The 13,523-nt window shown below is 44.1% G+C and overlaps 1 protein-coding gene across 2 annotated transcripts in view; it reads left to right on the top strand.

The window, feature by feature from the left end:
• Positions 1–7,916: 7,916 nt before the first annotated feature.
• Positions 7,917–13,523, top strand: part of LOC143815710 (uncharacterized) — a 97,587-nt gene continuing 91,980 nt past the window's right edge. For both annotated transcript variants that reach the window (XM_077295236.1, XM_077295237.1), the window contains exon 1: positions 7,917–8,171. In XM_077295236.1, the coding sequence (XP_077151351.1) occupies positions 8,162–8,171 (10 nt within the window). In that variant the 5' untranslated portion in view covers positions 7,917–8,161. The remainder of the gene's footprint in view (positions 8,172–13,523) is intronic.

The raw sequence follows: 13,523 nt of genomic DNA, 5'->3' as shown, positions 1-13,523 counted from the left end.
CGATCGGCCGCGCTCCCCCCGTGAGCGCGGCCGATCCTGCTGGACGTACTATCCCGTCGGTGGTCATACGGGCCCACCCCACCTCGACGGGATAGTACGTCCAATGTCAGAAAGGGGTTAAAAAAATGTAGCAGTCTTAAATTTATCAGCTATACAGTTTCACATGTTCTGTGGTATCCTACACTCCAAAATAAGCCTTGAAATATTTTTCTGGATTTTAATTTATCATCCACTTTAATTTATCATTTATCATCGTGCTCTTTCTTGTTACATTACAGTCGTGTTTAACTCCCCAAAAAAACACTTTGACTACTGCAGGTGAACAATTTTTTTTTCAAGAGAATTAGCAATTACGAAATGTGTAAGGTGTGCGTAAGGGATCGGGAAGTGGAAGTGCTGATGATGGTGCACGCAGGTGCCGAGGACATGGAGCATGTACAACTGCGCCTGTTGCTGGAGCACAAAAAATATGCCCTTCCACGACACATAGTTTTCTGTCCCACTTTGCAGGGAGACATGCAGGGTCGGCGTTAGGGGCAGGCAGACCAGGCAGCTGACTGGGGCCCCACTCCCCCAGGGGCCCCGAGCTAGCGGCAAGTCACGCAGCCGCTATGGGGCCCCTGTGAGGCAGGGGTGCCCGCCTGCCGCCAGCGCCAACTCCCCCGCCGCATTGAACTATACCGGCGTCTGCCGGTACAGTTCGAAGCAATGATGGAGGAGAGAGCGTCACCTGATGCTCCCTCTCCCATCATTCCACACTCTGCCTCTGACACTGCGGGTGCGCATCATCGCGCACTCACCGTGCGCCAGGCAGAGCGGCGTCAGACCCCAACACAGGAGCAGGGAGCAGCGCGGGCACGAGGAGAGGTGAGGATCTTGCGTTTTTTGTTTTTTTTTACTGGACTGTGGGGCCATTCTCGGGAGGGGAGAGGAAGGGAGGGAAGGGGGGATGTGGGCTGTGCTGTATACTACTGTGTGGGCAGTGCTGTATACTACTGTGTGGGCAGTGCTGTATACTACTGTGTAGGCAGTGCTGTATACTACTGTGTAGGCAGTGATGTATACTACTGTGTAGGCAGTGCTGTATACTACTGTGTAGGCGGTGCTGTATACTACTGTGTAGGTGGTGCTGTATACTACTGTGTAGGCGGTGCTGTATACTACTGTGTGGGCAGTGCTGTATACTACTGTGTGGGCTGTGCTGTATACTACTGTGTGGGCAGTGCTGTATACTACTTTGTAGGCAGTGCTGTATACTACTGTGTAGGCAGTGCTGTATACTACTGTGTGGGCTGTGCTGTATACTACTGTGTGGGCTGTGCTTTATACTACTGTTTGGGCTGTGCTGTATACTACTGTGTGGGCAGTTCTGTATACTACTGTGTGGGCTGTGCTGTATACTACTGTGTGGGCTGTGCTGTATACTACTGTGTGGGCTGTGCTGTATACTACTGTGTGGGCTGTGCTGTATACTACTGTGTGGACTGTGCTGTATACTACTGTGTAGGCAGTGCTGTATACTACTGTGTAGGCAGTGCTGTATATTACTGTGTGGGCTGTGCTGTATACTACTGTGTGGGCAGTGCTGTATACTACTGTGTAGGCAGTGCTGTATAATACTGTGTAGGCAGTGTTGTATACTACTGTGTAGGCAGTGCGGTATACTACTGTGTAGGCAGTGCTGTATACTACTGTGTAGGCAGTGCTGCAGGGCCGGCGTCAGCACCCGGCGCACCCGGGCAAGTGCCGCGGCCCTGGTGAGACGGGGGGCCCACTCACACTGTCATAGATCCATCTGGCCGCTTGCCCGCTGTTTTTCCTGCCGCGTACATTTCAATTTGCGGGCACCACGGTTTTACAGGTGCGGGCAGCGGGAGCTGGCACAAGCATCTCAGTCAGTGCAGGCAGGCACATAGGGGTTAAGAAAGCAGCCAGCGTGACATTGTTTGTGGGTGGAGAGAGCACGTTCTCCTGCTCTGCTCTCCCGCCCCTGGCTGCAGTGCTGAACTTATCAAGCAGATTCTGGAGGAGCTCCTACCCGTGCCTGAGTGAGTGCGATGATATCCCTGTATTTGACAGTCTGGGTGAGCTGGGGCAGCCATGAGCTGGGCGGCTGCAGCTGAGCTGCTGAATTATATTATATACTTCAGCAGCCGCCCAGCCCAGGCCCCCAGCACCTGTCCTGTATATGTATATACTGTATCTATACAGCCTGTATAGATACAGTATATATAATATATACAGGACAGGTGCTGGGGGCCTGGGCTGGGCGGCTGCTGAAGTATATACACTGTACAGTACCACTGCCCCTGTATGTATAAACTGCACAGTACCACTCCCCCTGTATATATACACTGCACAGTACCACTCCCCCTGTATATATATACTGCACAGCACCACTCCTCCTGTCCTGTATATATACGCTGCACAGTACCACTCCTCCTGTCCTGTATATATACACTGCACAGTACCACTCCTCCTGTCCTGTATATATACACTGCAGAATTTACAATAGCTATCACTCATGTAAGAAGTGAAATCTAGCATTGTACTATACCTATATTTCTCTGCTGTACCTGGGCATCATGAATCGTGGTATGTGTTAAAGGGAGAGCCAACTGAGACTCTTTCGCCTGGTGCCCTCAAAAACCTGGAGCCGACCCTGCAGTGCTGTATACTACTGTGTGGGCAGTACTGTATACTACTGTGTGGGCAGTGCTGTATACTACTGTGTGGGCAGTGCTGTATACTACTGTGTGGGCAGTGCTTTATACTACTGTGTAGGCAGTGCTGTATACTACTGTGTAGGCAGTGCTGTATACTACTGTGTAGGCAGTGCTGTATACTACCGTGTAGGCAGTGCTGTATACTACCGTGTGGGCTGTGCTGTATACTATTGTGTGGGCTGTGCTGTATACTACTGTGTGGGCAGTGCTGTATACTACTGTGTGGGCAGTGCTGTATACTACTGTGTGGGCTGTTCTATATACTACTGTGTGGGCTGTGCTATATACTACTGTGTGGGATGTGCTATATACTACTGTGTGGGCTGTGCTAAATACTACTGTGTAGGCTGTGCTATATACTGCGTGGCTGTGCTATATACTACTATGTGGGCTGTGCTATATACTATGGGGGTATATTATAATCTATGGGGGAGGCTGTGTTATATACTATGTGGCTGTGTTATATATTTGGGGGGGGTACATTATACATTATATTCTATGGAGGAAGCTGTGTTATATACTATGGGGGGCCTGAGATCAGCGCATGTAAATACAACAGAAATGCTTGTGTGTGATGTGCAATATGTTAGCATTTGGGGCCCCATTTTAAACTTTGCCTAGGGCCCCACTTTGCCTAAAACTGGCCCTGGAGACATGGCACACCTTTTCTAAAGCCAGAACAGTGCAAACAGCTGATCGGTTGTATAGCAGATAAAGCTTTCAGCAGACTTGGCAGTACTATCCAGTCTTCCACACACTCCTTGATTTCTCCGTCAAAGAGTTAGGTGTTCCCCAGCATGGGACTTTTTTGAAGAGAGTTCTGAGACAAACAAAATCGCCATTTTTCAACCTGTGTCATACCAAGATCAGCAAGGGTCTGTCCACTAAGAATGTAACCACCACCAGCATGATCAGGCACATGTCATCTAAGCACCCGACTCGGTGGGCCAAACGCCTGGGTCTTTGATTGGTGCCATCGGGTGACACCACTACCTCTTCCCCTTTGCTTCCCAATCCCCCATCCAAAACACTGGTGCAGATGCCTTCTGCCCTGCACCTATCCTTGCGTATTCTGACTTAGCTTCATCAGACAATTCCAAATCCTTGTCCCAGCACAGCGTTCAGCTGTCCCTACCCCAGGCCTTGGAAGGAAAGAGAAAGTATGCAGCCAACCACCCACAAGTCCAAAGGCTAAACTGACACATTTCAGGCTGCTTGCCATGGAAATGTTGCTGTTTCGGCTTGTTGACATGGAGGACTTTCACTGATTCATGGTGGCAGGCGTCCCTCGGTACTCGGTCCCCAGCCCCCATATTTTCTCCCATTGTGGCGTCCCCGCCTTGTACCACCACATGTCCAGGAACATCACCTGTGCCCTTACCAACACACTTACTGGGATTCTCCACTTATCGACCAACATTTCTACAAGCACTTGTAGCCAGGGACGTTACATTCCCCTGTGTGGTTCTCCAAGACTTTGAGGACTCCACAAAGATGGTGAATGGCTCACAATTAAACATGAAGCTTTGCATGCGAACAAGGTTGGAATGGAGGAAGCCATAACACTGAGAGATTCTAGCCTGCGCAGCCTCATTTCATCTGCTCAGCGCGGATTGGGTAACAATGAGGAGGTGGACGCTGAGGAAGAAGAACAGGAGCTGGTGGATAGTGCAACAGAGGCTAGGAGCCACACAACCTTCATCCCGTCTCTCCTATGTGGATGGGCTGAGGATGGGAATGAGGAGGAAGAGAGGGAGGAGGAGATGGAGAGTCTCCATGGTGGAGACAGGGAAGTGTAGGCTTTATGGAGCTTGGCACATATGGCCGACTTTATTTACCATTGCCTTTCATGTGACCCTCGTGTTACATTCATCTTGGCCAAAAAGAGTACTGGTTGTTCACCCTGCTAGACCCACACTACATGGAGAACTTTGCATCTCTTCTTCCAGAGGTGGAGAGATCTACTAAAATGGTGCTATACCAGAAGGCCATTGTGGAAAATACTGTATGTTGAAAATATTCCCATCAGACAACACTAGGGGGCAAACTTCCTTGCCCAACCAAGGAGGAGAGGCCAGGGAGACACACAAAGGCAGGGGTACACTGTCAAAGGCAAGGGACAATTTCATGACACCAGTCCAGTGTCTGGGCCTGATGACCAGTTACTTTTGACAAGGAGGGAAAAGTTTTTAAAGATGGTCAAGCAGTAACTGAGCAACCAAACCAGTGTACTCCCTACTTCCTGTGCGACTTTCAACTATTGGATCTAAAAGCTGTGGTGTTGTGCTGCCCTGCCACTAGTATCTTTTCTGAGCAGGTTTTTAGTGTCGTCATGGGGTCATAACAGACAAGTGTTTTCGCCTGTCAACTAGAAATGCTGACAGGCTCACTCTCATAAAAATGAACAAAGCTTGGATTAGCCCACTCTTTTCTAACACCACCAGATGACAGCAGCACACAAATTGTTTTTAATATTCAATATTTGAATGAGGCCTGCCAGTTGTTGCCTTTCAGGGGTCTGTGGATGACACTCTTTATAATTTTTGCCTGGCTTTGCATTTCTGCAAAGCCTTTAGGACTGTATAAGTACATCAACTGCATTTTCATAATCTTTACATTCTACATTTGTTTATGGATTCAATGAGTCATCCATATACTTTAACAGATGTCCTTAGGAGACTAGATGGTCTTATTCTGGAAGAGGACATGTGGATGGTGACTTGCGACGTGGAGTCCCTGTACACGTCGATTGGCCACAGCCACGGGATGCGAGCTGCTAAATTTTTTCTTAATATGACTAACTTTGACCCTGAGTTGATTCAGTTTATTCTTAATCTACTGCATTTCATACTTACCCACAATTTTTTTGTGTTCAAGGACCGCCCCTTCCTACAGCTCCAGGGAACAGCAATGGGGGCGTCTTGCGCGCCCTCATATGCAAATTTGTTCCTGGGGCTGTGGGAGAGGGACACGGTCCTTGACACAGCGGGTCACAGCTCGGTCATCTCGTGGCTGCGGTATATCGACGATGTATTTTTCATCTGGCAGGGCTCCACGTAGCAACTTGAACAATTCCTCGGCCTTCTTAATATTAATCAACTTAATATCAAACTAACCTGGAAATATAGTCAAACCACAATTGATTTCCTTGATTTACAAATATCAAAATCTAATAACGGCATAGTCTGCACAGACATTTACAGAAAAACTACCGCTACAAATGCCCTACTGCATTATTCTTCATCACATCCACCTAAACTTAAAAGTTCCATCCCTGTAGGACAATTCATGAGAGCCCGTCGCATCTGTTCAAATGATGTGACCTTCCATAAACAGGCTAAAGATCTGGAGCGGAGGTTTAGAAACAGAGGGTATCCAATCAAGGATATAACGAAGGGTTATCACCGTGCTTTACAACAGAGTAGATCTGATCTTCTCTCCAAACCTCCTCGTAAAAAGACCTCAACTGCAGATACAGGCCCAAGATTTATTACAAAATTCAATTCTAATTGGGCTGAGATCAACCAAATTTTCAGAAAACATTGGCCTGTCCTATTAACGGACAGAGACCTATATAAACATCTGACACCTTATCCTTCCATCACATGGCGGAAATCGCAAACTTTGGGTGACACACTCTGTAGGAGCCACTATATACCCCCTAAGATCAACCCCTTTTCTAGTAATAGTAAAGGACCACCTTGGGGATGTTTCCCTTGTGGAAACTGCTCTGCATGCCGGAACATTATAAGGACAAAAGAATTTTCAAATTCAAAAGGAGATAAGACCTATAAAATCGTACACCATATCACGTGTAGCACAGAGGCAATTGTTTATCATATCAGCTGCCCCTTTGGGTTAATATACATTGGCATGACTACCAGGCCATTTAAAATTCGGATCCAAGAACATGTCAGAGATATCAAAAATGCAGCACAATGTTTAGAACCACATCTTCTGAAAACCATTCCAAAACATTTCTTGGATGTCCATGCATGCAACCCCAAAGGTTTGGTAGCCCGAGGTATTGACCATGTATACATGGGTATTCGTGGTGGAAATTTAAAACAAAAGCTCCTGCAAAAGGAGACACAATGGATTGTGATACTTAATACTATGACACCTTACGGCCTTAATGAAGCCATCAGTTTCAAGCCTTTTCTTTAAATTCCATCTAAGCGCCATTTTAATTGAGTCATGGTTTTCTGTTATGTATTTTATTTTGTTACTTATTTCTGTTTTCTATTTTCTAGTCATCTTTCAGATATGATACCATTTATCATGTCCTATCCCGTGAGAATTAGTTACATGCAACACTATGTATAAGAAAATCTTTGGAGAAACCATCAAGGAGGCAGAACGCATGAACTATGGACCTATTGTGATAAATATTATGGACTTGATTTGATTGCATTATAGTGCTTATATGATACATGTGGTATAGCTATTTATCTATATTATTTAATGTATTTCTTTTTGGCAGCACCCCAATGGCCATTTAACTAATAATACTAAATCCCACCTATATCCATCTCAATGATCTACTGGCGGGTCTAATTTAAGAGGCCTTCCACCAAATAGTATCCTCTGATGAGAAAAATAACTCTTATAGAAGTAGTATTCATATAATAGTCATTGGGGTGCAATGATACTTAGACGATAGATGAACTTCCTTGTCTTTTAGATATGTTATACATTACATGATGTTAAACCTATAATAATCTTTCTATTTCCTCCTTGTATATATAGAGCTTTTGCTTAAATGCTTAAATTGCTCTTCTTTAGTGCATATACTGTATAATCTGACGACCGCTATGTGAATTTGTTGCTATGTTCATATTGACAGACTGCAACCTTAATGCGGTCATCAGGTTGTACAGCTTATCATATCTTTATAGTCTTTATAGACTAAAACACAGCTTTATGCCGTGCATGCGCCGCGCCTGCCCAGCGCTGGGGGAAGTTTGGATACGTAACTATAGCGACAGGCAGTGATTACATTATTCCTTCTTACTGGCGCATGCCAGGCCTTCTCCTCACATGGTGATGTATGTTATGGGCCGACACATTGACCCATAGACTAATCCCTACTGCTTAGACACCTTTTTCTTTAATTATGCATCTAGGCGCAGACGCATTCTGGGCATGCGCTGCACCGGCCGGATGTCGGGGAGGCTTGGATGCGTTGCCTCGGTGATGGGAGGAGATGACGTCTGTCCTCCCTCCCATCGCTGCTACTGCGCGCCGAGCTGCCTCGTCACGGGGCGGTGCATCATGCTCAGCAAGGCGCCGATTCGCTGATGAGGGCTTACCTCTCTGGTACATATACCCATGACTCTAAGGTTTGAACCACGCCTTCTGACGAAGCCGTAGGCGGTGAAACGCGCGTCGAGGCACTGCACGTCCCACGGATATAGCGGCACGCCGGGAACACTATGTCCCAAGGTAAAATGATATGATCTGCTATCTGTTCTATTAGACTCTGGATGCAACTAATAGTCCGTCCACTGTAATCATTGCTGCTGGATCACATTGGTGATCATGTATTATAGAGAGCACCGGTCAGTCATTTACTATTAGGGTGGATTACAGCTCCCCTTACCCAGCTGACAGCAAGGTTCTTTTTTAATCAGCTGAGACTATTTAACTTTGTGTCTGTATTCAATCTATTGTCATAGCTGTTACTGGGTCACACTGGGCAATGGTTTCTAACTAATATGATAGTGGATGGCTCTACTAATTAAGTTTATAGCAAGATCGTTCGAGTACATATGACAAGTCTACAACCGGATCTTTTGACTTATTACTTTTGATATTATGTGCCGCCGTCTCTACTGGGACATGTTTATTTCTCTTATTGCTAGTATCAATTTTGGCATCTTATTGATACTGGCTATCTTTTAGCTGTATTTCATTGATTACTTCCTGTCTGGAATTTTTTGTCCCATTTTTGTATGATTTATATTTAATAAAATGTATATCTATTGCATAAATCCCTTTTCAATTATTTTGAGATCCATCGTATATATATATCTTATTAACAGGCTAATGTTCTTGTTTAATACTATTTACATGAGGATCTAATTGTTGCTCTCTTGAGCATTTGTCGGTTAAAATTATTGGCCTAGGGGGATAAATTCCGGTTTGGCCACGGAAAACTTTTTTAGGTTGTATGATTATTAAAGCATTATGATGGTAAAACTCACAAAAAGCATTGAAAAATGTTTCTGGATTAGATTACTCATCCATTAATTATTATGTCCTTTCTGTCACAATGTGGTGGCATATAACAGTACAAAAAAGCTTTAAAAATTTGGATTGGTTACATTTCTTACCCATACACTATTCTGTGGTCTAGGGTACATTTTTGTCATATATAATACTCGAAAAAAAGGTTTAACAAATTTTAGTAGGTTAAATTTTGCAGCCATAGGGTACATTTATATGATATATAACACTCCCAAAAATATGTTAAAAAATGTAGCTAGGTTACATTTTTCACCAAAACACTATTCTGTGTTCTGGTTTACATTTTTTATGACATATAACACTCCAAAAAAGCGTTAAACATTTTTGCTGTGTTAAATATCTCACCCATACACTATTCCGTCTTCTGGGATGCATTTCATTGTTATATAACCCTGATAAAACTTGTTCACAAATTTATCGGTATTATATTGCCCATTCATACAGTATTACGTGTTCTTGAGTACATTTCGTTGGTATATAACCTTCAAAAAACTTCTTAAAAAATGTATTCATGTTATATTTCTCACCCATAGACTTGTACTTATTCTTGGGTAAATTTCAATGTAATCCTCCTAAAACATGGTGAAAAATATATCTGTATTATTTTATTCATCCACACAGTATAATGTGTTCTTGAGTACATTTTGTTGCTATAAAAGCCTCTAAAATCTTGGTTAAAAATTTATCGGCATTATGTTGCTCATCCATAGACTATTTTGTGGTCTGGAGTACATTTCGTTGGTATATAACCCTCTTAAAACTTGTTTCAAAATGTATCTTTATTATATTGCTCATCAATAAAACCTCACTGCTACAGGCGAAGATAAGGGTCTAATACAGTATGTCCCTTGGCAAGACTCTCAGAGATATAGTTTTTCATGGCCTGTCTCTCAGGACATGACAGATTATATACTCTGGTTTTAGGCCACTTTACACCCGGAAGCAAGTTCACAGAAACAATCATACACATAATGGGGAGACAGTTCTTGACACTCCTGTTCAGAGAACACCTCAAAATCAGACAGAAAAGATGGAATGTTTTTAGTGGAGACACTAGAGATAATAGTAGCTATGCAATTATTCTTGCAAAAATCACTCAACTTAATTATCTCTTTGGCTTGCCAGTCTATGACTGGATTATGTTTAGTCAACCAGGGAAGACCCAACACAATAGGAGTAGGGAGACCTTCCTAAAAGTAACAAAAAAGGAGCTCCCTGTGAAGAGTCCCTTACATGAAGGTTCAGCTTATGTGGTATTTGCGTAAAACTTCCCGATTTAAAGATGCAGAGTCTATCGCAAATATGGGAATGGAATTAGCCAGCTTACTATAGGAAAGACCATGGGTCTGAGCAAACCGAATATCCACCATATTGGCTCCTGCCCCACTATCCAGTAGAACAGATATTGCCTCAGTTTCTGTACCTATAACAACTTCTACAGGTAGAATAAACTGAGACACACCTGCAGAGGAGATATATATGTCCAGATTTTAATGCTCCACACAACCTGGGGTCAGAAGTTGTCCGACGGTTTCTGGTGCTTAGGTATAGATGGACAAACCCCAATGAAATTGCCCTTTTTGACACAGTAAAAGCACACCCATTTTGCGGCAAACCGCAAGAGACCCATAACGGAGGGAAGTCTCCTAACTGCATAGGTTCTGCAGAGCACACAGGGAGCTCCTTCCCTGTCCTTAATGCTAGGGGTGCCATAGCTCGCCCTGTTCCCCAGATTACTTCTGATGGTGAAGACGCCTGAGCACGTACCTTGCCTTAGCTCCTGAATCCACCATCAGTCTGTACCCTTCCTCCACCCAGGGAAAAGGGTACTAGTAGTGTATCGTAATACACCAACCAGACTAACAAGGAAATACAAACAGGGATAAAGAAAAATAACATACATACAAGTATACTCACTTAGACAACAGAGGAATGCATCGGGCAGTGGAGGATGAGGTAAACCAAAGTAGGAGAAGAAATCGAATTATCATACACTCAAAACCTAGCAACAGTCATAGATAAATCGACCAAACGCCCTCTCCAATAATAACCACCAGCCATGCAACAAAAACTAACTCTGACAGTGAGTGCAAGCCAGGACCCAGTTTATATAGGAGATGGGAGAGGCTAACAGTGCACAGCTGAGAGCCTTAACACAGGAGAGTTTCCAGGAGCTTTCATCTATGACAGCTCTCCAATTCAGCACAGTGTCTCCAAGGAGTTAGGAAGCAAGGTTTTTACTGGCAAGGAAGAGAAGGTCTGGCCAGGTTTTATATAGGGAGGTAATGACCAGATCAGAAGCAGCTGAAATGGAGCTGCATGTTTCTGACCAGCATAGAAATGGTTGTTAACATCTTCAGCACCAAAGGGAACCAAATCCATATTATATGGAGCACACAGGCTAAATGGAAGATCTATGATTCACAATACGTAGTGGTCTTCTAACCCCAGATCTCCCAGGACGACGTGACACACTCATGACAACATTGCTGCAGTCTATGAGCAGTGGCTGCCCACACAAATGGTGTATTAAACAAGAAATATGAGAGTGTATAAACACTGTCACAATTTGGGAGTCTGTAATCACTGTAGTGCAGCGGGGTTGGTGCAGTGTGACAGACAGGCAGTGACCCAGGAAAGTTCAAAACAAAGTCTTTTAATATCCAAAGAAAACTTACACTGGAACTCAAAAGGTATCCTACGGATCGCAGCCGGAAAAACAAGATAGTCCGGGACCTGTTGCTTGTAGTCGACTGCACCGCCGTGTATGCTGAGGAGTGCCAGGCCTTTTGACTCTGCTGGGCTCTATATTGCTTCACACAGGTTGGGCTCTACAGAGCCTGCTGCTCTGCACGCTTGCAAAACCAAACTGACACACCCAACCCTCTGCTGCAGCGGTTTTGACAAGGAACCTGTGGCCGTAGGCCACATGGAAAACCCAGCCGGGGAGGAAACAGACCGCCCCACTACCATCCTGTAGTCCGTTTAAAAAAATAAAAGCTCATGGCAGGTTTTCCTAAATCTGCCTTGGACAAATAGCTTGACCAAGACCAACACTTACTTTTATTTTGAATTGCAATCACAGCTATGCCTGTGACTGCAATCCACTCCCACAGCCTCAATACACTTCTCTGTGCATCCTGAGAGACACATAGCGACCCTCACATATGACACCGGTCACTGCCTCACATCACATAGAGTTACTACAGACTTTTCATCTTAGGCTATGGTCACACTGTAAATATTTGGTCAGTATTTTACCTCAGTATTTGTAAGCCAAAACCAGGAGTGGAACAATCAGAGAAAAAGTATAATAGAAACATGTGCACCACTTCGGCATTTTTCACCTACTCTTGGTTTTGGCTTACAAGTATTGATGTGAAATACTGACCAAATACTGATAGTGTGACCATAGCTTTAGGCTGCGTGCCCACGATGAGTTTTTAGTGAGTTTTAGAAGCTGCGTGTCTTTGCTGTGTCAAAAACATAGTGTCTTACAGTTCTAGCTAAGTGGATGGGATTTCTAGAAATGTCATGCCCACTGTGCTATTTTTTTATTTTGAATAAACTAGCAAGCAGTGCATTTCAAATCCATATGTCAATCTTTTTTGCAGCTGCTCTAAGGCTTATGTGCAGAATTTTCTCATAGAGTTGCAGTAGATGCAGAAAATTCGAAGGTAAAAACGCACATGCACCAGCCTTAGGCTATGTTCACACGCTGCGGTTTTTGCTGCGGATCCGCAGCGGATTTGCAGCTGCGGATCCGCAGACGTTTTCCATGCAGGGTACAGTACAATGTTACCCTATGGAAAACCAACCGCTGTGCCCACTTTCCTTTTTTCCGCTTGAAAATCCGCGCTGATTTTCTGCGGAAAAAAAGAAGTAGCATGTCACTTCTTTCTGCGGATTCCGCAACTGTTTTCCACCTGCACCAATAGGAAAGTGCAGTTGGAAAACCGCAGTGGAATCCGCAGAAGAAACAGCACAAAAAACCGCAGGGAAATCCACCGCGGTTTTGCACTGCGGGATTCACAAATCAGGACCTGAAAAATCCGCAGGGAAAAAAGGATGGTGTGAACAAGACCTTAGGCTATGTTCCCACAATGAGTTTTGGGTCAGTTTTTGATGCTGCGTATATTTGAAATAAATGCAAGTACTTAAGTCTTACTTAATGCGCACAGAAATACTGCAGAAAAACTAAAACATCAAAAACTCACCAACAAGCTTATCATGGAAACGTAGCCTTAGACCGGACAGCCCCTTTAAACATACAACAAAATTCCCACAAAAAAGTCGATATTTCATTGTGAAGTTTAGCCAGAGTGTTTAAGCTTTTTGGTGAGGACCATGTAATCATGTACATAGAGTGCTGAAACTTGAGTCGTGTGAACTAGTCATACATATGTAACAGTATATGCTGCTTTTGTAAGTAACATAAATCCTGTTGCACAACTATACTAAACACAAATGAACACCAATGCACAAATAGCCTTAAGAATACAGAAAGACTTAAGTATGCCACAATACTTAACCAGTGTGAACCCATAA

This window comes from Ranitomeya variabilis, chromosome 3, assembly GCF_051348905.1.
Source record: "Ranitomeya variabilis isolate aRanVar5 chromosome 3, aRanVar5.hap1, whole genome shotgun sequence".
In the NCBI taxonomy this organism is placed as follows: domain Eukaryota; kingdom Metazoa; phylum Chordata; class Amphibia; order Anura; family Dendrobatidae; genus Ranitomeya; species Ranitomeya variabilis.
Note: the sequence above shows the minus strand (reverse complement) of the source record. Positions and strands in the feature narration are given on the sequence as shown.